Source organism: Balaenoptera physalus, assembly GCF_965194825.1.
Source record: "Balaenoptera physalus genome assembly, chromosome: 8".
Lineage (NCBI taxonomy): Eukaryota > Metazoa > Chordata > Mammalia > Artiodactyla > Balaenopteridae > Balaenoptera > Balaenoptera physalus.
Window position 1 is genome coordinate 20,295,685 of NC_138887.1, and position 27,400 is coordinate 20,323,084.

A 27,400-nucleotide genomic window follows, 5' to 3' on the forward strand; every position below is an offset into this window, starting at 1 on the left:
TAGAAGATGAGTAAACCAATTTCCATAGATAGAAAGTGAGCAAGTTTTCAGATTCTATATGATTCCAAATATGCTGAACCTTTGTATGAGGGCTTTTGTAATAGAGAAGCAATTCATCTTAAACAGTGTCATCCTTAATCACTCAGAGAAAATCTTTTCTTTTAATTAATTTATTTATTTATGTATTTTTGGCTGTGTTGGGTCTTCGTTGCTGCACACGGGCTTTCTCTAGTTGAGGCGAGCAGGGGCTACTCTTTGTTGTGGTGTGCGGGCTTCTCATTGCAGTGGCTTCTTTTGTTGCAGAGCACAGGCTCTAGGCACGCAGGCTTCAGTAGTTGCAATGTGCGGGCTCAGTAGTTGTGGCTCGTGGGCTCTAGAGCACAGGCTCAGCAGTTGTGGCGCACGGGCTTAGCTGCTCTGCAGCATGTGGGATCTTCCCGGACCAGGGCTGGAACCTGTGTCCCCTTCATTGGCAGGTGGACTCCCAACCACTGTGCCACCAGGGAAGTGCCACTCAGAGAAAATCTTGAATGCTAGAGATTGAACTTATATTTTGAGAGTTTAGAAAGTTATTATTTGGAAAAGATCTTATTCAAAATAATTTAATAAGCACGTCACACCATGCTATACACATAGTAGGCAAATGATAAATATTTATTGGATTAAGATAATAAAGATAAATGTACTAGTTATTTTAAGGGGCTAAAACAAAAAAAGCTGTCTATTTTAAAATGTGATTTTTTGCTTTTAAAAGAAGAGTATATATTCTAAGCATTACAGTGCAGATTTCATTCTGAAAATGGCTAATAAAATAATAAAGATCGTTTTGAGTTACTGTGTGAAGCCTAAGAAGATGCTGATCACCAGTTATCTAGATCATGGTGTTAATTGTGGTTTACCCCTGGGACTTTGGGAGAGCAAAGGTGCACAGGCAGAATTGAGTATGAGCTTGGGGACAGTAGGCTGCTGACCTGACAGAAAAGTTGTTGAGGAGTAGGAGAGCAAAGTAGAAGGAGCCATGCTATGGGGCTGTGGAGGAGAAGAGAGGCAGTACAGAAGGAACAGTTCAAGGAATAACAGGTGCACTAATAGCACAGACTTTGTTATAGGGAATTAAACTGCCTAAAGTTCTATTTTATATAACATTGCTTAAAATAAGTTAGCTATTGGCCAAGTGTGATTTTTGTTGTATTGACTTTTGACTACATGTAAGAGCTACATGTCTATTTTATTTCAATGGGCAGGTTTCCTTGTGTGCTATAGCAGATGTGTTACAAATACCACATATAAGCATGTATATCATATATGTATGCATGTATGCATGTATATCATATATGTACATGTGGGGTGTGCGTGCGTGTGTGTGTGTGTGTGCGTGTACATGCGTCTACACACCACAAGGGGAACCTACCCACATGCAGAGAGCTATTCTCATTTCTACCTGCAGCTGGACCCAACCTAAGTGAAAATTCCCGGTCATATTTATTGATAGCCATTCCAGTGTAAGCTCTTTGAAAGCTATTAGAAATACAAGACTTAGGTTACCTCTAATTTGGATAACTATTGGAGAATGTTTGTGAAAGAAGCAAGTTTTAAGATCATTAATGTCTTAAAAATAGAGAAAAGGAGTAAAACCAGTCTCTGCTTAACTAAAGGTTTATAATCATAGCAAACTAGTGCTCTAATGATTTAAAATGTCCATACGTGATTCCTCAAACTTGGGCATTACACTGTTAACAAAGAATGTTTTTTGGTCTGTGGCCTAGTTCATGTTTCTCTTGCTATGTACACACATACACACACGTGCATGCACACACTGTATCCTGCATGACAACCCTCCACCCTCACAAGCTGGTGTCTCCCAGAAGATGCACTATCTGAGGCTTCAGTATGTCATTGCTTCCTCCCTTCACTGTGAAGTGACTGCTTAAGTCAAAAGCAATGATTTGCAGAAATCCATAGTAGAGTAACATAATGGCTTCTAAGACATCTAGTAACCCAACAAAATAGTGTGGCTGGCAGAAGCAAGGAAAAGCACATCCAAATCTCAAATAATCCAGAGAAAGTATCTGTTCCAGTAGGAAGAAATCTCTGCCCTCTTCATAAGGAAGCAACCCTGGGACTTCTCAAATGACACATTTACAGGGTGGGTGGATGGGATACGACTGCGCTGGTTCCTCCCTATCTCCAACCCCTTCTGTGAAAGCGTTTGCCCCACGTACACCTATTTACTAGGTTATTTCATCTAGTCCCACAGATTCATTACCATCTATATTCTAGCGACCTAGATGTCTTCCCTGAACATCACACTAACATCCAAATGCCACCCACTTGGCTGTCTTATAGATATTTGAACTGAGAAGATTCAAAACTGCTGGTCCCCATCCCTTACCTGCCCGCCCACACACTTTCCAGACAGCTCCCCCGCGCAGTTCTTCCCCATCTCAGTTAACAGCGGCTCTGTCCTTCAAGTTGCTCAGGCTAAAATCCCGTACTTTTCTGTGATACCTCTAAATCTTTCCACTGTCCACCCCTTTATCTTAAAGATCCACTTCACTGCAACCACCGTCACTCTCCAAGGTTATTGCAAACACCATCAAACTGGTGTCCATGCTTCAATCTTGTCTCCCAACAGTCTATTCCCCGCTTTTAAAACTGGATGAAATCATGTACCTTCTGTAATCAAAACCCTTACGGCTATTACCTACTCTGAGTAAAAGGCAAAATCCTCACCATGACTCACAAGGTGTAGATGATCTGGCAGCCCCACCCGCATTTCTTATTTAACCCCAACTCCCCAAGCTCTCTCTGACCTCATCTCCTAAACCCCTCCCACCCGAGACTGTCTGCTTTTCCAGCCTCCTTGCTGACCCTAAAGCGTGCCAAGCACCTTTGCACCTGATGCTCCCTTTGCCTGGAGCATACTTCTCCCGGATATCTGCCTGGCTTGTTCTCCCGAAACTTTAAGTCTCTGTTCCAATGTCACCTCCACAGAGAGGTCTCCCCAGACCACCTGTATAAAATAGCACCTTTCCTCTGATACTCCTTATCTCTCCTTACGCTGCTTAGTTTTTCATGGCATTTATCATATATTGTTTATTTATTCATCTCTTCTGATTAATTATAAACTCCCTGAGTATAGGGGTCTTGTCTGTTTTGGTCTTCCTTGAAGACCACATCATATACACTCAATAAATACCTTTTAAACGAATGACAGCAAACTCCACTCTAACATTTCTATCTTCATAAATCTTTTAATTCCAAGACATTTTTGGCTTCTCAACTATAGTTAATACAAGCTGCTATTGAATCTAGGTAGGTGTGAACTAATCAAACTATAGGACCCAAACACATCTGCCCAAACTAGCCCATTGAATTCAGAATTTCTGGTAAATATACCTATATCAATGAACTCGGTCATATCTGAAATTCTGTTTTTTCTTCTTTAGTCAAGCAACCTCAAAATCTGTCTTTATGCATATTCCCCAGCTTTCTGCTGATATAAATTAGCAAAGTTGTATAAAGGCTTCTCCGCCAGTTTGACTTTATAATTGACCAGAGGGCATGTCTTGCCCTGGTTCCAGATCTGGAGATGCTGAGGAGGGGGATGGAGGAGCCTAAAGGAGAGTTAAGATCACTCCCTCAGAATTAGTGTTTTTGTTTTTTTCAGATATATACCCAGGAGTGGAACTGCTGGGTCATATGATAGTTCTATTTTTAGTTTTTTGAAAAATCTCCATACTGTTTTCCACAGTGGCTGCACCAGTTTACATTCCCACCAACAGTGCACAAGGGTTCCCTTTTCTCCACATCCTCGCCAACATTTGTTGTTTCTGTTCTTTTGGATGATAGCCGTTCGGACAGGTGTGAGATGATATCTTATTTGGTTTTGATTTGCATTTCCCAGATGATTAGTGATGCTGAGCATCTTTTCACGTGCCTGTTGGCCAGCCATTTGCATTTCCTCTTTGGAAAAAATGTCTATTCAGGTCTTCTTCCCATTTTTTGATTGGGTAGTTTGTTTTGTTGATGTTGAGTTGTATGAGCTATTTATATATGTTGGATATTAATCCTTTACTGGTCATATCATTTGCAAATATTTTCTCCCATTCAGTAGGTTGTCTTTTTTTTTTTTTTTTTTTTTGTCAATGGTTTCCTTTTTTTTTTTTTAATGTATTTATTTTTATTTATTTATTTTTGGCTGCATTGGGTCTTCGTTGCTGCACACGGGCTTTCTCTAGTTGTGGCGAGCCGGGTCTACTCTTCGTTGCGGTGCATGGGCTTCTCCTTGTGGTGGCTTCTCTTGTTGCGGAGCACGGGCTCTAGAGCGCAGGCTCAGTAGTTGTGGCACCTGGGCCTAGTTGCTCTGCGGCATGTGGGATCTTCCCAGACCAGGGTTCGAACTCGTGTCCCCTGCATTGGCAGGCGGATTCTTAACCACTGCACCACCAGGGAAGCCCACAATGATTTCCTTTGTTGTGCAAAAGCTAAGTTTAATTAAGTCCCATTTGTTTATTTTTGCTTTTATTTCCTCTACTTTAGGAGACAAATTCAAAAAAATATTGCTGCTATTTATGTCAGAGTGTTCTGCCTATGTTTTCCTCTACGAGTTTTATAGTATCCGATCTTACATTTAGGTCTTTAATCCATTTGAGTTTATTTTTTGTATATGGTATTAGAGAATGTTCTAATTTCATTCTTTTACATGTAGCTGTCAAGATACATGCACCCCAACGTTCCTGGTGGCATTATTTACAATTGCCAAGATATGGAAGCAACCTAAGTGTCCATCAACAGATGAATGGATAAAGAAGATGTTGTATATAAATACAACAGAATACTACTCAGCCATAAAAAAGAATGAAATTTTGTCATTTGCAGTAACATGGATGGACTTGAAGGGCATTATGCTAAGTGAAACAAGTCAGACAGAGAAAGATAAATACTAAATGATATCAATTTTATGTGGAATCTAGAAAGTACAACAAAATAGTGAATATAACAAAAAGAAGCAGACTCACAGACATAGAGAACAAACTAGTGATTACCAGTGGGGAGGGAGGAGGGGCAATATAGGGGTGGGAGAGCAGGAGGTACAAACTATTGGGTATAAGATAGACCCAAGGATGTACTGTGTAACATGGGCAGTATAGCCAGTAGTTTGTAATGACTGTAAATGGAAAGTCACCTTTAAAAATTGTATTAAAAATTTTTTTGAAAGATTACTCCCTCAGGAAAGAAGACAACAGTGCCTTCAGCAAGAAGACCTCTATCTAATGTGGGGGAGGGACCACTTCAAGTAGTCACGGAGGCTCAGTCACATTTGGGAATTCAGGGGACTCCGAGTTCTCCAAGTACCCCCAATTTCCCTCACTTCTCACTTCCAACTCTTCCCAATCAATAAACAAAAGAAACCTGGCAGAGCTATGATTCAGTAAACATTGCAAATTGGCAATGCACAGAATGAAATTCGAGTTTGGATTCAGCCAACTCTGCTTGTTACTTCTGGGGAGAGGGAGGACATTGGAATTGAAGGTGGTTTGCAAAGGGGTCTTTAGTCTAAGCTATAATTTTTTTTAAACAATTAAAGCATTTATGCATTTGGTATGATTAAAATTAATTTCAAATTTACAATATGGTATAAGTATGAAAAACTACTTTTTTCTTTAGGAACTCAGCCAGGTAGAACAATCACTGTCTGGCCTAGTACAACCGTACTCCTCTGCATGATATATACCCAGAGGCATGTTCCTAGAACCCCTTCTAAAAGTTTGTCATTCTTATGTATGCAATGCTATAGTATATGTGATCCTGTCTTGCCATATCCTCCCCTGAAGTCAATCACTTCTAAACCACATTCACAATCTCCCAGATCCTCAGATTTGATGGTACCTACTCCTTCCCCAGTTGTAACTCTGGCTTCTTTAGACTACAGCTCTTCATCTATGGTAACATATTCATGAACCACTTTGAGTAATAACACTCTTGTCTCAAATTTCCTTTACATCCTAGCCTAACAGATTGATTTTAGGGTAGAACCTAGACGATTATGGAATAATGTAATGTATAATAAGGAATATATAGGACGGTATAGGACCAAAGAGACAAGGCACCAAACCCCTCCTGATGTCATCAGGGAAGACTGCCCAGGAAAGATAATTATTTAGGAGGAGGATGATGATGATAATATATATGTATGTTCTAGGTGCTTTGCATATGCTATCTCATTTAATCGTCTCAATAACTCTATTCTACTGTTATCCCAGTTTTATAATTGAAGGAACCAAAGAACAATGAGATTAAGTGATTTTGCCTGTTTTCACACAGCTTGCAAATAATGGAGCTGAAATTCAAACCTAGTTAAGTCTGGCTGCTGAGTCCCTGCTCTTAATTATGGATAATAAGACAAAACTCAGTGGGGGTCAAGGATGGCATTCTATCTAGACCAAGGGAAGAGTAACACAAAGTAATGAAAATAGGAGAGAATATGGTTTGTACTAGAACAACAAGGCATTCAGTTTGACAGGAGTGTGAGTAGTGGCAGAAAGGACACTGAAAGGGTAGGCAGAAATCGGTTCATGAAGGGGCTTATTTGCTGGATTTTATCATATACAAAATGAGGAGATGTTGACAGGTTTTAAGCAGGAAAATAACATGATCAGAATTGTATTTTTGAATAATCCCTCTGGCAGTGATATGGAGGATGAATTGGAATAGATTCAAACTGGGGGCACAGGTCACTATTAGGAAGGGCTTGCATTATCCTAAGAGGCTGATGAGGGCTAAACTAGAACAGCAACAAGCATGATGGAAAAAAGGGGAGATGGAGTTGAACGCTGCAAAATGAAACTGAAACTTCTGTATTTCAAATGTGTCAACAGTATTCTAGAGGGAAATAAGATAATGGTATTCCTGTATTTGTCTCTGTCTTCCTGTTAATGAAATAGTACTCATTAAAGTCTTCACAGGGTCAAAGATATTGTCTAGTTAGGTAAACATTATGCAAGTTTTCAGCCAAGAGTAAATATATAAAAATTATTTTACAAATAATACTTAATGTTTCTGCATTGAAGAAATAAATAGTTGAGAAGATTAAATCTTTTATTTCACAAGGTTTTTAAAAGACACAAAACATAAACCTATTTATACATAAAGGAAAATAAGAATTCTAAGCAAGAGCTTATCATGACGACATTACCCATCATTTTTTACCTTTAAACCTTCTACCCTTTTCTTGGGTAGCCATTCAGAAATAAGGACCAGCGAATTTTGTTATTTGGATATCTTTTATCGTCGTATATTTAAGCTCTTTATTTATTGGATGAATGTGTCACCATTTCATTTAGAGCATTACTACTTATCAGAAAATCTGATTTTTTTTCTGTGATACGTGAGCCAGTTCCATTTGGAATTTCTAAAGGCCTAATTTTAGTCAATATTTTCAAAGTATGATAAAGCGCAGAAATAATTTGTTAATTAAGATAACAAATATTAGCCAGTAAAATGAAACCGAGACAAGACTCTAAAATAATGTATTTGTTAGTAGTCAGTCCACATTTATGAACATTAGCATATATTAGTGAACAGTTATGTTAAGGCAAAAGACTCTCTCAGATATAATCTATTTCCATCAATATGTTGAAGATTATCAAAATCTAAAATATATTTTATAATATAATAAGTGACAGGAAATGATTTCAAAAAGGAATTTCTATGTTACAGAGTTTGTTATTAGAAAGGTGCCATAAAAGTATAATGGGAAATAAAATTTTAGTTATTTAGTATAAGGTGGAAAGATAGAAAGACAAGCTTTTAAGTATTTACGTAGATTAATGAATTATTTGCCAAATTCTCCTGAAATGATACCTAGTTCCTATTAAATCAGTGGACACTTGCTATATGAGCTATTTTTCTTTAGAACTGTATTTTTTTAAGGAGTCCATTTTTATCACAGAAATTTATCTAAACTTATACATATATTAATAGTTATATATAGTAAGTGAAAATGCCCTTATCTGAAATGATACATTGTATAATATCAAAATCTTCATAGTCTTTTTTAGAAAACAGAAAAGAGAGAGAAATAAAGAATAAATTAGTTACAACATTTACATTTGATTTATTATTGAGTAGATATGAAGCCTTTGAAATCTACAACGATATTTTTTATTTTTGTCATCACTTAATTCTATTTGCATTTCTCTTGCTTTAGTATTTTAATAGTATTAATAATATAGTTTTCATCATGTTTACCTGAACACTTTGTATGTTATATATTTTTAAAAGAATATCTTGCTTTTTTTGATTAGAATTTTCTGTAAAAGACATTAGTTGAAAAATTAACTTCTTACCTAAAGCTACTATCCTCCTTAATCATTTTCAAATAATGGGTAAAGCTGCATCTTTGTGAATTTATTTTTGAAAACTTGGTTACTTTAGTAGAAACAGACACCAGAAATTGAAGGTTGAATGTATTTCTATGACTCACATACAGTATGGTGTATCCTTTTCAAATTTTATCCTAGAGCACTTTTTTAAACGTGCACTAGAATACAGCTGTTCTCTCTGAAATGGTCCCTTTTTACAATGGTGAAATTTAACAAACTATTTTTATAATCTTTTGAATATCATTTTTGCATTCTGGAATTAATTAATGAATTATAAAAGTTCCAGATACTTTTGTTTTGTTAAAAAAAATAAACACCCGTATTTGAATCTTCTGATAGCAAAACAAGAAATATACCATTTTGGGTTGAAATATATAATATTTGAACTACGGTTCTATATATTTCAAAATTCATATTTTTTTATAAATAGATTTATCTATTTGTCCTATAAAACAGCTTTCTATGACGTGAATCACTTAATGATATTATCGCTTTGGATATAAAATTGGCCTATATATAAGTGCTTCATTCCTCACCCACACTTACCTCTCCAAAAGAAAGTCTACCAGTAGTCTCGCACAGTGGTGAGCAGTCTTAAATTTAAAACTATTGTGCATTAGAGCAAAGGAAGATATTTTTCATGTTAAAGCAGTTTTTACCATCAAACATCTAAAGAGTTATAAACTATGAATGAATTACCTTTAAACCATGGTCTTTAAGGTTAAATTCATTTTCTGAATGCTTTTAGGAGTGACGTTATGCTATCACATTTTAAAATATTTTAAATGATAAAATTTTACATTTCACGAATAGTGCATGAACAGGTTTAATTACGTATGTTTCCCTTTGCTTGGAAATTAAAATGCTGTAAATGCCATAAATTGAGTAAGTTTATCTCAGAATGAGGAATAGGTTATTTAGAGACAAATAAATACCCAATAACTATTTATAGCCTGAAAAGATGTGTTTAAGTCACAGTCAAAATACAGGTTACTTGTGTAAAATCTAGCCTACTGAACAAACAAGTATTTTTTTAATTAGAGCGAGTAATATGACTAAAAACTTTTCAAATAAGAGAAATTAAGAGAATTATAAATCTAATGTGTGATTCTCAATATTCCCAATTGCTTGCAAGTGTTTATTTGGATAACAGCATAACAGCAACAAAGGACTTCTTTAAATGGCGTATTTTTCAGCTTTATTTCAAGTGCTGTATAGCATAAGAATCCATTGCTCAGAGAGAAATTTTAAGCCATGGAAAAAGAGTATGAAACATATTCCAAAGTGCTGAAGGAATTAATTGCCCTATTAGGTAATGAATACCCAAAAGAATGAGCATTAGTGATTTATGGCTTAAAGTGCTTGGGTCTGATCAGCATTTTGACTTCTTTGAAGGAGGACTTGTAGCCACCAGGTTGTGCCTCACTTATACCAGGCCAGGTCCCCCAGAAAATCCCATTTCGGACACCTCTGTATTTCTGGTGATAATATTTGCCATTTAAGTTTGCAGAAAGACATGCATCAAACCACCAGCCTGAACTGTAGTAGAGCCCACAGTTCCCAGAGGGGTATCGATCGTTGTCTCTATCCGGGGTGGTGAAAAACTTCATATCGTGGTTGTAATGTTTACTGAAACGTAAGGCATCTCCAGCTGTGCCATTATAGTTACCAATGTGTAGACGGTATTTGAGAAACTCGTTGGCCACGTAAAAGTGATCATACAAGGCATAGAGTTTGACACCGTTAAAGTCTTCAAGATCTATTCTTAGAATCATGTCCTTACTCTTAGTCAGAAGATGGATTTTATCGTTCCCCAGCCAAAATTCTCTTCTGGGGTTTCCAAAGCCTACTTTGTAGTCTTGCCATGTTCTGGTGAAGTTGGTGCTTCCATCAACACGTGCCTGCAGCACTGTCCAGCCTCCCCCCATGGTCTCCATGTCACAGAAAACTTCGAAGCTACTATTTTTGGGATCTGGTGTAACTCTGTAGAGCTCACTGCTTCTTTTGCCTATTGTGTAGTATTCAGAGCAATCTTTATATATAAGATGTTGAACTGCATGGGGTAAAAAAAGAAAGGCATTGGATTTTGTTAATAAAAACTAGGCATCTAAAGAATTCTTTATATGCACGAAAGCAGTTTTATAATTTGATCAATGGTGATAATGAAACCTTGCTCAGCTAAACTTACTTGAACCTGTTTAGCAAAAGCTTGTTAACGCCTCAGAACAAGAACCTGGTGTCATAAAGCAGACAAAGCTCCCCAACACAGTCTTGGTTGGTAATAATACTGACAACACCACCAACAAACAACAACAAGAAGAAATAGAAGTGATAGTTTTAGTAACTTAGTAATATTTAGTGAGGGCTCCACATGTGTTCTAGGGATTCTGCCAAAGACTTGATAACATTTTCACACTTAATCTGTACATGAACTTTATGATGTAGATATTATTAACAACCTGCTGGTGAGAAAGAATATTAGGCTCAAAAAGGATCCGTGGCTTGCCCAACTTCACAGAAGTTTTAAATGGTAGAGCCAGGACTGAGCTCAGACCTGGCTGGCTGCAAAGCTTGTCCTTGTAACCACTGCATCCCTTTGTCCTGAAAGTCAGATGATTCTAACTCTCCTAGAACTGCATTCCATGTATACAGAGGAAGCACAGGCTTCTATATCCTTTCACCTAAAGAGGCTGCTAGACTCCACTTTCAGGCAGTTTTATAGGATTTTTCCAAATGATTTATTAAAATTCTAAAATACAGCATTGATCAACATTTCCATTTATTTTACTTGCTTGACAATTAGATAGAGAAGCTTAAGTTGTTTTAAAAAACTTCAATAATATACCAATATTCTTACTCTGAATTTATTATTCAGGAAAATATTTAGCTAGTGTTTCACATGTCTGGTTTCTAGAAGGAAACCACAGGTGATTATGCTCAGGATTAGTGTAATAAACAGTTAATGTGGTTCTGTAGGAACCAATACAGATATTTACTCCAAAATAATTTTTTAAAAAATTGGTACTGGATCAGGCAAGTTTAATACAAGCCACTCATGAGCCACAAATCATCTCTTCATGTGTACTGAGAACTCAGAATATTCAGATAGTTCCCCAAAACTTAGTAGAAAAAAAGACAGTAGAATCTTGTTCTTATCATTACAAATTGCCATGCAGTGCCACATCTAATGTTCACCCAGGTATGTCACCTAAGATGTGAAACTCTGCCTTGCAATGTTCAGGGCACATTTAGATACAGGCTGCTGGGAGTATTAGCAACAGTGGTCCTGGAATCTCCCAAATACCTTCACTGGGTAGATTCCCTGGGGAATCTACCTAGCGAAGATGCATGAGGTGCTTTTTTCAAAGGACCATGATCTCTGCTTCAGGCACCATATCCCTTCAACCTCACACTCATGCAGAGATGGCTTTCCAAAGTGTGATAAGACCACCATCAGCAATGGTCCCAAAAACTCATGTGGAAAAACCAGGGTTTGGGGGAACCAGTGCCACAGCTAGCAGTTCGTGGGCAGAACAGGCAGTTAGGTTTATGGCCTTTAACATATATTTATTAAAGCTAATTCAGATTATCAGCAAATAATCTGGATGGGGAAGATGGGTTCTATTGTTACATGCTTGAATTCTAGTGAAAGAGAGGAAGAAATAAGAATGTATTCCTTCCCTTAGTGGCATGCCAAAACTCCCCTTAAAATGTTTTTGGGCCACTAGGTCTCAAAGCAAAAAGTTTTGCACACATATGAAGCCATATAGCTGCTTTTATCCCATCTATAAAATCTCCCATTTCCACTAGACATTTGGGATTATGAACTGCAGATTACTTGCTAAAATCTTTCAGAGGTCTCTTGTCGCTGTATAAGGAGCAGTCACCTGACCACACAAAAAAACTGATTTCCAAAGAACAGAGTACAACCACAAACACTGCCTTAACTCTACTGTTTTCAAACACTTCAGTGAAGAGATAAATAAGTTAAACTCACTGAAACATTAAGAAATTTCTTAGAGTATTACTCAAACATAAAAAGAAATGAAATTGAGTTATTTGTAGTGAGGTGGATGGACCTAGAGTCTGTCACACAGAGTGAAGTAAGTCAGAAAAACAAATACTGTATGCTAACACATATATATGGAATCTAAAAAAAAGAAAAAAAGAAAAAAATGGTTCTGTAGAACCTAGGGGCAGGGCAGGAATAAAGATGCAGACGTAGAGAACGGACTTGAGGACACGGGGAGGGGGAAGGGTAAGCTGGCACAAAGTGAGAGAGTGGCATGGACTTATATACACTACCAAACGTAAAATAGCTAGCTAGTGGGAAGCAGCCGCATAGCACAGGGAGATCAGCTCGGTGCTTTGTGTCCACCTAGAGGGATGGGATAGGGAGGGTGGGAGGGAGACACAAGAGGGAGGAGATAAGGGGATATACGTATACGTATAGCTGATTCACTTTGTTATACAGCAGAAACTAACACACCATTGTAAAGCAATTATACTCCAATAAAGATGTTTAAAAAAAAAAAAAGAAAAGAAATTCTCTCCCTCCACTTCTGTTTGTGTGTAGCTCTGGCGTCAGCACATAAGATCTTTGAAATTGAAAGTGCTTTCTAACGCATACAGAACTCATTATGATTTTTTGTAATTAGGTCCTATTCCTTTCTGTGGGCACGTGTGCAAAGATAATAGTTTTTTCTGTATTACCTTGATGAATAAAAGGCTTAACTTATATAATTCATCCTTTATTTAACTTATATGCTCAGGTTAATGTTTATAGATACTGTCTAGCTATATAACATTCATGAACAAATGATAAGAAAACATTATTATACATACCTGGACGTGATTGTATTTGTTCTTGAGTGGGACACTTAGATGAACATTTGCCATCCAAACTATTGACAACAAATGTTAGGTTTGCCACTTTGCTATCAACATAATGTTCTATGTTGTTCATATTTACAAGATTCAGCTTCTCCAGGCGACCCTGAAGCACGTCGATCTCCTCCTTGGCATCCTTAAGGTCAGAGGACAGCTTGTTAACCTCGCTCTCTAACTCTCTAACTCTGTTGTCACCAGCTTCTCCCAGAGCTCCTGTGCCGGGTAACAGCAGTCCATTTCTGCCCGGGTCTCGGTTGTCATCAGCCTGCAGTTTGCAGTCTTGGCAAGACTTCTTCAGGCTCTTTACAATTTCCTTGAGATTCTGGACTTCTTTGAACACCTCCTCGATCCTGCCAAACTGCTTGGGGAGCTGAATAGTCAGCGGGGGCAGGTTCACCTGGAAGGGACAGTCGCCTCCCTCCTCGCATTTCGCTCTGCTTTCTAGTCTCACCGGGCAGGCGTCCTGGGCTGCTTCATCTTTAATTTCCTCTGTTGCATTGTTTGCCACAACCAGAAAACCATAAGCAGCAAGGACAGCCGAGCTCAGCCAGCACCACTTCGCCAGCTTCATCTTCGCGGTGGTGATCGCCCCAGCAGGAAAGGGGGCCGGGCTGGAGCTCTTTTAAGAGCTGCAGCTGCCTTCCTGAGTCAGGCTTTCCGTGTTCTCAGAAAAGGGCGGGAGCGCTTTGCATCACCAGTCTCAGAAACGCGGAGGAAGAGGAGATTGCCCTCATCACACTCAAGTGTGCCCCAACACTGTTATTTGTTCTCAATCAAAACCATCCGCTTTGGAATTCCTGCAGTTGGGCAGATGCACATACTCAACAAGTTTCACTTTCATCTTTTATTTTTAAAAAGCACAAGAAAAATCTTGAATCTTAAAATAATTATACTTGAAGTAAATCATTTCATGATACTTAACTCCACAGTGGGGTAAACAGTTTTTAAAGATAAAATTGAATGTGCTAGTTATCCAGATTATGTGAAGGACAGAAATGTTACAAAAATGGAAATGGTTCTTTTTCCTTCTTGGAATGGGGCATTGAGAATTCTGTATTTTCTTCACGTTGGGCTTTCAGGTGAAATCTCAAGCACTTAAAAATTTAAATATAATGAAGCTCAGCTTTCTGGTTCTTGCAGTGGACTTTTGTTTCATCTGTTTGAAAAGGGAAGAAAACTGGTAGAGAAAAAAGTGCTGCTTTCTATTTCTCCGACCACTGCATAGCTTAGGAGGAATGTCTAACTGACGGAAACACTGTTAAAATACATCCTTGCCTTTCATCAAAACCAGCAGCCTCCTCCTTTGCTTTTCACCAGTTCTGTGCCTGTACTGTCCTTCCACAGCTGCCAAGTACGAATCTCTGAACTAGTCCATCCCATCTCGGTTCTGATTCTTCTTTTGTCTCCGGCATCTTTGCCTGCCCTCCCCGCTGGCAGCCCTGGCAGTCCCCTCTCTGTGTTTCTGCCTCCACAGTGGGCCCTCCACCTGGTCTCTATGCCACTTGCCATGTCACTGCTTTGCCCCAAACACGTCTGCATTCATGACTTTTCACACTTTTCAAACCTTTTTTCATGGTTTTCAAACTTTTCTCCTGAGAGGCTGAGGACAGGAAGGGGGAACAGCTTCTACTGAAGGAACCACCTCCTTTTAATTTATTTTACATATTGGCATCTCATGTAAGGTTTCTTATTAAAAAAGGATTTTATTTTTTTAAAAATAATTTCAAAATTATGGCTAGGGGACTTCCTTAGTGGCTCAGTGGTTAAGAATCCACCTGCCAATGCAGGGGGACACGGGTTCGAGCCCTGGTCCGGGAAGATCCCACATGCCGCGGAGCAACTAAGCCTGTGTGTCACAACTACTGAGCCTGTGCTCTAGAGCCCATGAGCCACAACTACTGAGCCCACGTGCCTAGAGCCTGTGCTCCCTAACAAGAGAAGCCACCACAATGAGAAGCCCGCGCACTGCAACAAAGACCCAACGCAGCCAAAATTAAAAAGATAAAATTATGGCTAAAAGTCTGAATTCTTATTGTATTATATAAAGTGCTTTGTAATCTATCTCTTATTTATTTCTTTAACCTGATTTCCTATGATTTTTCTATATACTCCTTCATTCCAGCCAAACGCTCCTATTCAGCCTAACTATTCATGTTCTCTAAATGTGTCAGGCTCACTTTACACTTCCAAACTCTATTTACTCCTGGATATTCAGGAGACCTAGATTCCACCCCTGCATCTACTTCTTATTGGATCTATAGATCATTAACTTTGCTAAGCCTTGGTTCCTGTAACTGTGAAGGAGGAATTTGGCTATTCTCCCCTCATACAGGAATGATAGTTACAAAAATTTTGAGTGGTGCAGTGCTGAAGGAAAAAAATGCAGTGTATAAAATGTAACATTCTTTCCAAACAAATTTGTCAAACATGTTCTACACACCTTATGTCTCATTTTCCTCCATCTTCTTCCAGCTTTTTAAAAAATTAAGTTTCTTTTTCTCTTCATTCCATTTAATGTATTCAAACCAATTTTAGCATATTAAATTTTTGACTAAAAATATCTATTTAATCTCCTAATTTCATTTCTCTCTCCTCACCCACTTTCAAACTGTGACACTCCCCTACTGTAAGGGGAGAAAATAAATGAATGATTAGGTAACTTTAAAAAGAAAGAGAATGATGATAATATAGATAATAGATTAAAATATCTTATAAAGTAGAAATATATAGGAACGATATTTAGTTCAAGGTACATTATTAAATGCCTTTGACTTGATAGGCTATAAATCCACATATTTAGCCTGTCAAGTCCAGTCAAGAATTTATTAAAGATCTGTATACTTAGCACTATGCTGGAGCATATAGAAGATGTATCCATCCATCCATCCATCCATCCATCCATCCATCCATCCATCCATCCTTCCATCCATCCATCCATCCATCATATATTTATTGAGCATCCCCTACATGCAAGACATTGTTCCAGGCACTTAGGCTACACTAGTGAACACATCAAACAAAAATCCCCTTTTCCTTCTTAGGAAGGGGTATTGAGGGCTTTGTATTTTGCTCATGTTGGACTTTCAAGTGAAATCATAAGCACTTTTAAGCTTTTCCAAATCTAACAAAGGTATAGCTTTCTGACTCTTGCATTGGGCTTTTGTTTCATCTCTGTGAATCAGGGATTTGCTTTCCAGGCACTGCTGTTGATTCTTGGGCCCTGCACACCCCACTTAGCCAAGGGCCAGCGGCATAGTTGCGCCTAAAAAACTTGGATGTGCTATGGGAACTGGCTCCTGTCCCTTCGGGACCATAGAAAATACCCCAAAGAAAGGCCAAAAATAGCTTTATTAATCAGTTTTTATCGACACTAGTAAGTGGGAATTCTGGGTTCTTAATTTTAAAAGATTATTGTTCACTTGCCAGAGGCAGACACTAAGTGACCACCACATGAAAGAGGCTCAACCTGCCTAATGAGTTTACAGCCCACGGGGGCAGAGAGTGTTGTGCTACAGTTGTGCAGGAAGCTTTCACAAATACTATCTCACTACATCCTCCCATCTACACAATTAATTCCTGCACGTGCAGATGAGCAAAGAAAGGGTTCAAAGCAATAAATCACCTGCTTATGGTTTCGCACTTTTTAAAGGACAGTTGGAATTTGAACCTGGGTCTGACTCCAAAGTTCACGTCTTCTCCTGTGCCACCCTGCCACGTGGGGGGCAGGGAGATAATACTGGAAAGGAATATTGGTACCATGTTGTGGAGAGCCTGGTGCTTAAATCACCGCTTAGATCAGTGGGGAGCCACTGAAGGTTTTGAGCAAAGGAATAATATAATCAGTTAAGCATTTGAGAGAAATTAATCTATCATTGAAATTGTAGGTGCACTGGAAAGGGAAAGATTAGGCAGAGAGAGCAGTTTAGAGGCCATTTAAATAGTCCAAGTCATTGTTTCCCGAAGTGTGTTTGCTGGAACGTGAGTACCTAGATGTTGATAAATGTTATGTGACAACAGAGTTCCAGGACAGGTGGCTCTGAAAATTATCAGTAATTTGCTAATGTGCGTTATGGCTGGCCAAGAAGAAAATAACATATGCTGCATTTTTCAAATTTTGGTTGATAATGGGAATCTTTTTTTTTTCTAGCACCATTTTTAGGAATGAATCTTCTGCTAGGAACCAGAAATGCTGTGCTAGGTGAGAGGTGCTAGTGTAGTGGCGGGAACTAGGTAAGAGGTGAACTAGTGTGGTGGCAGGAGGGGTGGTGAAGGGGTAGCAACTATTTTTGTCAAAGAGTAATAGCATCTATAGAATCTGATAAGGGATGAAAAATGGAAGGAGAGGGGAGAGTTGAGAGAGCACCATGAAATATGACTCCAACTGAAGTTAAGTAATGTCATGGCAATGAGAGTAGAGAGGGAGCCGTGAGTTGGGGAGAGTGTAGTAGTATTATTTCTGTTTTGAATAGACTGACAAGGCACCAAGTAGAAATATCTAACATACAGTTAAACATCTAAGTATTACAAACAGCACAGAATGGATATGGATGTCAATTTGAAGCCACAGGGACCAAAAGGATGGTAAAATATGAGAACCAGAAGAGTGCTGTGTCACAAAGACCAGGAGAGAGGGTTTCAAAGAGGCAGCCATCAGATAATCAAAAACTTGAAGAGCTGATTTCTGGTCCTCAACTCCTACGGAATTCCCACCCTCCGACCTTGACTCTCTGCCTTCTCCTTCTTGCTGGAAAACCTTTCCGGATTTTCTCGTGCCCAGCCTGCCCTGACTCCTAGAATCGTCTACTGATTCCTCATGGCAGTGTCGGAAACTTCTACCCCATATCTGCTCTCAACCTGGAACTGATGCATTATGCCCACTTACAGACTTGTTTTTCAGATCTAAACAAATTATTTAACACCAATACATGTTGGGATTTTAAAGTAGCAAGATATGTTTTTATAAGCCCCATATGAAAATTACTTTCATCAGTCTATATTCACAATATATTCAAACTTCTTTTTTTTTCTTACGCAAAGTATATTTAAGAGAGGATCTGCATTTACTGTATCTGGATCAGATTCCAAAAGCAAATTTTCATTTCCCTTAATACAGTTCTCTTAAAAGAAAGAAACCCTTTATGTTTCTATTTGTACCAAAGGAAGCAAGTAAATTTAATAACAATTATTATTTATAGTACTGAGATCCTTTTCTTGATATTATGCCTATTAATTTAACATATTTGTAGTTTCTATTACTAAATTTGATGGTTCTCTAGGGAGTACATGTTTTGGGATAAAAAATTAAAACATTCACTTTTTAATCTACTTGGTTTGAAATGTCAACAGTAAATAATGTTTATCTTAATACTCCTTAGAGGTCTTAGTCCTTGTTCATTATAAATTTCATGGAAAGAACTTTAAACAAAAGCCTGATTTCAGCAACCCATAGAGAATTGCCTGATTTTGGTTAAAGCTAGAATAATAGTTGGTAGGTTCTTTGTTATGTCCTGCAAGTACATCTCTAGCATAGATTAAGAGATCCAGACTAGGAAACCCTCCAGCGTGGACCTACCATGAAATATCCACTATGTGAATCCTTAAGGGTCTGGATCAAGAGAAATATAGGGCAGAAATATCCAAAGGTCCACCTTAACAAGACTATAAAACATGCAGTCATCTGATGAACTAATGGCCTAGGTCTTCAGTGAGATATCCAGGGCTTCTCAGGTTAGAATTTTTTGAAACTGGAATATTTCATGGGAGTCTTGGAATGTCCATCTTATCAATGTCAATATCTTATCAACAAAATCTTTTACTGTGTATCCCACACCAAGCCAGGGATCATGGAGGAGCTAAGAGATCCATGGGGCATGGCATCTAATTTTCCTGTCATCTCTCTAAATTTCCAGAGACTCAATAAACTTCATATAACCAATGTTGAGTAAACAAAATATGTTTATTTTTATTTCTTGTATTGGAGATTGATCTTGAGTTTCCTTTTGTATTCCTCAAACAAAACAAAAAATAAAATCATAATAAAGAAATCATAAAAATGAAACTGTGGCTTTTCCTGTCTTCCCTTTGTTTCTCATAATTTATGGTAGTTATGTGTTTTCTATAATGTCACCACAAACACTGAATTAGCAAATATCAAACCATTGCTCCTAGGGGAAATACAGGGTTAGGCTTCTACGAGCCTCGGGTCCTAATATTTTTGTCAACTGATCAATATATAACCTTGTTTTCAATGTGTTTCTGTTTAAAGACATCTTATTTAGTATATATTGTTGATTCATTAACACAGAATTCATGACCAAGAGAACTATAATCATGCCTGAAGGAAGCTTATCTAACACATGTATTTCCTCCTTAAGGTACCTCACAACCTTCTTGCATTGAGGAACACTAGATAGCACCTCAGAACTATGCTCAGGGGCCATTTTAAACAGTGAAAACATCAGCAAAAAACACAAAAATGTGGAAAAACATGGCACTTAGACCACAACAAGAGCACTTGGTTACAGTATGAGAGCTGAAATAAGACAACAGAGCGTTGATCTCTGAGCTCAGCTGGGAATGCGTGTGTCGGGCAACTCGAACTTTTCACCACCCTGGCCATGTCTACAAATGGTCCCCAAAGCCCACAAGTATTATCCTGGAGTTATAAATTCTAATAAGTAAGTGAATTTGCAAATATGCAATACATGAATAATGAGGATTGATTGTATACTGTTATAAAATCCAAGGCTTTAAATTCTTAGTAATGTCTATATATTCATTCTAAGTGTTAATTTGGTTTTATCTGTTTTATCACTTGCATTCCTTAGGGTATTATTTGCTTTGTTTGCCTTTACTTGGCATTTAAAAATAATATATAAATATGAATTTATAGAATATATAACATTACATATATCTATTATATGTTATATAATTTTATATAATATCATGCAATATCATATATGTTATATAATTATATAAATTTAAACTGAATAATAAAATTTAGCTTAGGAATTTGTTTCAGTTCATTCATAAAAACAGTATGCATCTTAAACAATTAACTTTTTATGGAAAAATGAAAATAGTAAACTAATTCCATGCCAGTTGAATAATTTCATGCTGCATGTATGTCTTTTAAAAGCCTGTTCTTTCCTCTCTTTGACACTTGTTTTTTAAAGACTCAAGTTTATCTTATGAAATATATATGTCAGCGTATGAATTCTCAATAAATGTTAATTTAAAGGTGATTTCTACTGTGCTGGTAACTAAAGAAAATCTATGAAATGGAGTAAATGTTGTAGTTTTAATAGTAAACATGATTTAAAGTATGGCATTCTGAGGTATAGCCTTATCTTATTAAGTTTATTTCTTTCTCTGCTTCTAGTTTGATATTATCTATGATTTCAGTCATATCCTATTGTTTGCAATGAAAATTTTTCAGAGTATAAGAAACTACTTCTTGATCATTATCAAGAGATGTAAAATTGCTTGGCCCTTATTTTACTTATTTTAAAGTGTCCAACATTATTTACCACAGCTTTCCTCTGCTTGTGCATTTAACACACAATTATTTCAATCATGTTTACATGTACAAATGATATGGCATGTGTTTTGATACTTGATATAAAGTTCAGCTGCAACAACTGCTGTTGCACAAAAAGATGACAACACAGATGCACAAGTTGTGGTCAAGTCATGTATAAACGTAGGCTTAAAATAAGTCTCCATTCACTACCATTATCATCTCAAAAATAGCATGACATGACAGGGTGAAAAGAGCCTTAGAATGGTAGTTCTGGAACCCATGATCTTAGTGAGGAAACTCCCACTTTCTTGTCCCTTAACTAGGCATTAATTTCCTCATCTGTAATACGAGGTCAGATTAGAGATCTTAAGGTCTTTTCAGGTGTAATACTTTATGACTGTAAATGTTATTAATTAGAAGTCATGTAATAGCAAAGCAAGTCATAAGTACAGATGGTCCTTTAATTAGATCATTAATTCCAATGGAAAATTATAAAGATCTTCTTCGTTTTAGTTACTCCTTCATTCAATGAGTCCTTATTTTGCATTTATTGAGCCATGCTCTGTACCGACCCTGGGGATGACATAAGTGAAAAAACAGACCCAGTCCTCACTTCATGGAGCTTTAAGTTGCAGAGCAAAGTATTTCAAGCCAGAGCCAGCCTTGGGCCGAGGCAATGTGTTTGGTGTTAGAAAGGGGGTCAGTAAGCACACCAAGGCCTTTTCTGCACCTCTCAGTTCCCTCCCACTATGCCATGGCATTGGCCTCTCCCTTTGCTAACTCTGAAAATAGCCAATCTTAGAGTCATTCTTTTCAAATTAGACCACAAAGGTTGTACAGTGTCTGTATATAATCATGCCTATGTTGGATATATGCTTCCTGGCAGAGAAGAGAATTTCCTGTTTCCTTTATTAGGCTTATTTCTTTGCCTCTTAACCCACCTCCGTAACTACCAGCACTCCAAAATCTTCCATTTACAAAGCAGAGTGTTTGGAATGAAAGGGTTTTTTAAAAGAAAACCATATTCTGTACAAATGGCATGTATAGCTTTCCTAGGTCTAAAATTTATATAATGAGCATAGGGTTTATTAATTCAATAAAGTACAGATTATGCAGAATGCACAGAATAAAGATATAGCTGTGTAGCATTGAAAATATAAGAGCACAGGAGGTAAACATATTAAAACTTTTTGCTTTTACATTTGCTGTTTTCCCTATTTTTTCCCTCTTGTTTTATCTTTGCTTCTGCATCGTGAGGCAGTAGGGGTACTGAGGAAGAAGAAGAAGTTGTTCTTTAGCAACTAAAAGCATATGGATTGGGGGATTTTACTTTTCTCTTTTCTAAGGCAAGCCCCAGAAGAAGAGCCTGGCCTGACTTGGAGAATCTAGGCTAAGTTTAAGTGGCCCTTCCTCCCTGCTCCACGACTAGCTAACATCTGCTGCTTATTATGTGGCCCATCTTCTCTAATTTTCCTGCTAACTCCCACCCAAAACACAGAAGACAGAAATATAGTACAGAGGAATGTAGTGGAGCCCAGAGAGATGAAGGTGGTGGGATAAAGATGACAAAGAAACAAAGAAAAGAGACTCGAGGGAAAAAGAGGGAGAGAAATTGAATCATGGTGGGGTCTGTACCAGAGTCTTGTTTAAAGAAGATATTAAGTCCATATGGAAAGCTAATTTTATAGGATTTCTTTTCCGGAATGGAAATTGAGAGAACAAAGTTAGAGGACATGACTGGAATCAGAGCATTAGGGCATCAAAGATAGATGCTTTCTTCATCATTTTGGCAGTGGCCAGTTGTGTTAATAGTTGCTTCAGATTATATTATTACATTGCCATAAATGAAGTTAAATAAACTTTTAGGACATAGACCTTCCAAACAGCTTTACTTTATAAACCGTGTGAATTTTCAGCCAATATACCCAATTTCCAATGTTTAAAGGAGTTTTGTTGTGGAACTACTGGCTTTCATAACAATTTAATTCACTGTGATTTCCTGAATTTTTCATATTTTAAAACACCAGTACTATATCAAATAGAATAATAACATTGTCAGGTAGAAGCTGAATATACTAGATATATATGACAGTAATTAATATGAAATATCTAGAACAAACAGCATTTACAGTTTATTAAAGGAACTTTAATATTAAACAGCTATTTCAAACTTTTCCAGTGCTGTAAAACTTCAGAAAACGACGTTACATGTTATGAGGACTAGCCCCTTCATTTTACAGATGAGTAAACAGGTCTAGGAAAAACTAAATGACCTGTCCATGCCTGGCCAAGGCTGCTCAGGTCTCCCAATTTCCGTGCCATCTAGTTTACACTGACCTCTACAGTACCCTTAATTTGTAGCTAGACTATAGAAAAATGCTACAAAAATATAGTCTGCCCATATTAAAACTTTCCTAGTACAATGGCCCTGGGATTTTAGAAAGCAATAAAGTTTCTTCACGCCCTTCAAAATAACCGGGCATTACCAAATGAGCTATTCACATACCTTCCTATATGTGAAAATGATTCAGACAATTTCTCCAATATATACTAATCTGTCACTATAATTTTCTCAACCTGTCTTTCTGTTTATGCTTGTGTGTGTTGTCTGGCTTGTAGTATAAATTCTTAGAATAATAATTTTTTAAAGACATCTTATGCCTCACCCTGCCCAGAACTGCATTCTAGAAGACAAGTGAAAAAAAATTTTTACATCTCTTTTCTGAAAAAAAAAATTTCTGATTATAAATGAAATACTTGCTCATTATAAAAAAGATTAGAGAGACTTCCTTGGTGGCGCAGTGGTTAAGACTCCGCGCTCCCAATGCAGGGGGCCAGGGTTCGATCCTGGTTAGGGAACTAGATCCCACTTGCATGCCGCAACTAAGAGTTCACATGCCACGGCTAAGGAGCCCTCGAGCCACAACTAAGGAGCCCACCTGCTGCAACTAAGACCTGGTGCAATCAAATAAATAAATAAATATTTTTTTTAAAAAGGTTAGAAAATACAGAAATTCTCAGGAAGCAAGACAAATCTTAAATAAACAACCTAACCTTACACCTAAAGGAGCTAGAAAAAGAACAAACAAAACCCACAGTTAATAGAAGGAAAGAAACCATCAAGATCAGAGCAGAAATAAGTGAAACACAGACTTAAAAAAATAGAAAAGATCAATGAAACTAAGAGTTAGTTCTTTGAAAAGATAAACAAAATTGATAAACTTTTAGCCAGACTCATCGAGAAAAAAAGAGGGCCCAAATCAATAAAATCAATAATGAAAAAGGAGAACTTACAACCAACATCACAGATATACAAAGGATCATAAGAGTTTGCTATGAACAACTATACACCAATAAAATGGACAACCTAATAAACAGGCAAATTCCTAGAATTGTACAATCTCCCAAGACTGAACCAGGAAGAAATAGAAAATATGAACAGACCAATTACAAGTAATGAAATTAAATCAGTAATTTAAAACCCCCCAACAAACAATAGTCCAGGACCCGATGGCTTCACAGGTGAATTCTACCAAACATTTAGAGAAGGGTTAACACCTATCTTTCTCAAACTATCCCAGAAATTACACAGAGGAAGGAATGCTTCCAAACACACTCTATGATGCCAGCATCACCCTGATACAAAAATCACACAGAGATATCACACAAAAAAAGAAAATTACAGGCCAATATCAATGATGAACATAGATGCAAAAATTCTCAACAAAATATTAGCAAACCAAATTCAACAATACATTAAAACGATCATACACCATGATCAAGTGGGACTTATCCCAGGGATGCAAGGATGGTTCAATATCTACAAATCAATCAATGTGATATGCCATATTAACAAACTGAAGAATAAAATCATACAGCCATCTCAATAGATGCAGAAAAAGCTTATGACAAAATTCAACATCCATTTATGATTAAAAAAAAAACTCTCCACAAAGTGGGTATAGAGAGAAAATACCTCAACATAATAAGGGCCAAATATGATAATCCTACAGCTAACATCATATCCAGTGGTAAAAAGTGTCAATCATTTCCTCAAAATGGAATCTTAAAAAAAAATGAAACGAATGAATACAACAAAACAGAAACAGACTCACAGAGAACAAACTACTGGTTATCAGTGGGGAGAGGGAAGGGGGGAGGGGCAAGATAGGGGTAGGGGACTAAGAGGTACAAACTACTATGTATAAAATAAATAAGTTATAAGGATATATTGTACAGCACAGGGAATATAGCCAATATTTCATAATAACTTTAAATGAAGTATAATCTATAAAAATTTTGAATCACTATGTTGTATATCTGAAACTAACATAGTATTGTAAGTCAACTATACCTCAATAAAAAAAAATACAGAAATGCATATGACAACTATATTCCTACCACTTTTTTTTTAATCTTTTCCTACCACTTTTTATTGTAGTAAAATATTCATAACATAAAATTCACCATTTTAACTATTTTTAAGTGTACAGTTCAGTGACATTAAATTCATTCACATTACTATGCAACAACTACCACCATCTATCTCCAGAAATTTTTCATCATCTCATACTGACTCTGTACTTAATAAAGAGTAAATCCCCATTCTCTGCTGCCCCACCCCTGGTAAAAACTGTTCTACTTTCTGTCTCTATGGATATGACTATTCTAGGTACCTCGTATAAGTGGAATCATACAATATTTGTCCTTGTATATCTGGCTTATCTCACTTAGTATAATATCTTTAAGGTCTGTTCATGTTATAGCATGTATCAGAATATCATTCCTTCTTAAGGCTGAATACTATTTCACTGTATTTACACACCCCATTTTGTTTATCTACCCATCTGTTGACGGACATTTGGGTTGTTTTCACCTTTTGGCTGTAATGAATGATGCTGCTATGAAAATGAGTGTACAAGTATCTGTTCAAGTCCCTGCTTTCAGTTCTTTTATGTGTATACCCAGAAGTGGAATTGATGGATCCTATGGTGATGCTACATTTAATTTTTTGAGGAACTGCCCATAGTGTTTTCCACGTCAGCTGCACCATTTTACATTCCCATCATCCATGCACAGGGGTTCCAGTTCCTCCATATCCTTGCCAACAGTTGTTATTTTCTGTTCTTTTGAAAATGGCCATCCTACTGGATGTGAAGTCATATCTCATTGTGATTTTAATTTGTATTTTAGAATGATTAGTGATGTTGAGTGCTTATTGACCATTTGTATTCTTCTTTGGAGAAATGTCTATTTAGATCCTTTGTCCATTTTTGAATTGGCATTGTTTTGTTGTTGTTGTTGTTGAGTGTAGTATAATAATGACTTTTATTAACATTTTAGACTATTTCAAATCATCTTTCCAAATATATATGTTTGTGTGTAATTTTATAAAAATTAGACCATCTTCTACATAGTTTTTAATCTTTTTAAATTCTGAATGTAACACATATAAAATGTCCAAAATATAAAGATACAATTGAAATCAAATACTCAACCACCATCCAGTCAAAAAAAAAAATACTGCCAGCTTCCAGAAATTCCCCTCCTACTCTGTCATTCACCCTGTAGTAGCCACTGTACTGACTTTTATGATAATGCTTTTCTTGTTGTTCTTAATAGTTTTACCACCTAAGCATGAATCCCCATATACCATACTTCTGTGTTGCCTATTTTTATTATTTTTAAAATTTATTTTATTTATTTTTGGCTGCAGTGGGTCTTTGTTGCTGCGTGTGGGCTTTCTCTAGTTGTGGAGAGTGGGGCTGCTCTTCATTGTGGTGTGCGTGCTTCTCACTGCGGTGGCTTCTCGTGTTGTGGTGCACGGGCTCTAGGCACACGGGCTTCAGTAGTTGTGGCATGCGGGCTCAGGAGTTGTGGCTCACAAGCTCTAGAGCACAGGGTCAGTAGTTGTGGTGCACGGGCTTAGTTGCTCCACGGCATGTGGGATCTTCCCGGACCAGGGATCAAACCCACGTCCCCTGCATTGGCAGAAGGATTCTTAACTTCTGCGCCACCAGGGAAGTCCCAGTTTTGCCTATTTTTAAATTTGATGGAAACAGAATTCTACAAAATGTATTATTTTGTGTTTGGTTTCTTTCACTCTTTGTTATATTTATGAGAATCATTCATATTTTTGCATGTATATTTCCACTGTTTGGTTTTTACCAATATTATATTTATCCATTATATTGCCAATGGATATTGAGGTTTCCAATTTTCATAAATTACTAATAATGCAACTTGAACGTTCTTGTACGTGTCTCTTGGTGTACTTGTGCATGCACCTCTGTGGGCATTTATCAAGGAATAGAACTGTTTTGTCATGGGGTTTGTGAGATTAGGCAATTTTTCATATAATTATTAGTCATTTGGGTTTAAGTGACTTTATTTTCATGATCTCCATTCTTCCAATATAATGTTTTTCTTTTAATTTCTAAAACCTTATTTGTTCTTTTTTAATAAATTTGTATTATTAGCGCTCTGTGTATCAAGTATTTGCATACTTTTTTTCAACTTTGGCATTTGAATTTCAATTGTGGTATTTACATATATGGAAGTCTTTAGATGTTTCATTTTTATATTAATCTTTTCCTTATGA

The 27,400-nt window shown here is 37.1% G+C and overlaps 2 protein-coding genes across 8 annotated transcripts in view; one reads left to right on the top strand and one right to left on the bottom strand.

Annotated features, from left to right (window-relative positions):
* The window catches only part of CCDC146 (coiled-coil domain containing 146), a 141,112-nt gene that overhangs the window by 45,620 nt on the left and 68,092 nt on the right, over nucleotides 1-27,400 (top strand). The gene's annotated exons all lie outside the window — the stretch shown is intronic.
* Nucleotides 7,088-14,026, bottom strand: FGL2 (fibrinogen like 2). Its single transcript, XM_082473602.1, has 2 exons — nucleotides 13,233-14,026; nucleotides 7,088-10,440 (listed from the first exon to the last, which is right to left on the bottom strand). The coding sequence occupies exons 1-2, from the start codon at nucleotides 13,846-13,848 to the stop codon at nucleotides 9,734-9,736; spliced, it is 1,323 nt and encodes a 440-aa protein (XP_082329728.1). The 5' UTR covers nucleotides 13,849-14,026; the 3' UTR covers nucleotides 7,088-9,733.

What these genes read in the sequence shown, in the direction of transcription:
- FGL2 (XM_082473602.1), bottom strand. Translation starts at nt 13,848, where the DNA reads ATGAAGCTGGCGAAGTGGTGCTGGCTGAGCTCGGCTGTCCTTGCTGCT. An exon ending in ACAAATACAATCACGTCCAG is followed by an intron (nt 10,441 to 13,232) that starts GTATGTATAATA and finishes TACCCCATGCAG; the next exon opens with TTCAACATCTTATATATAAA.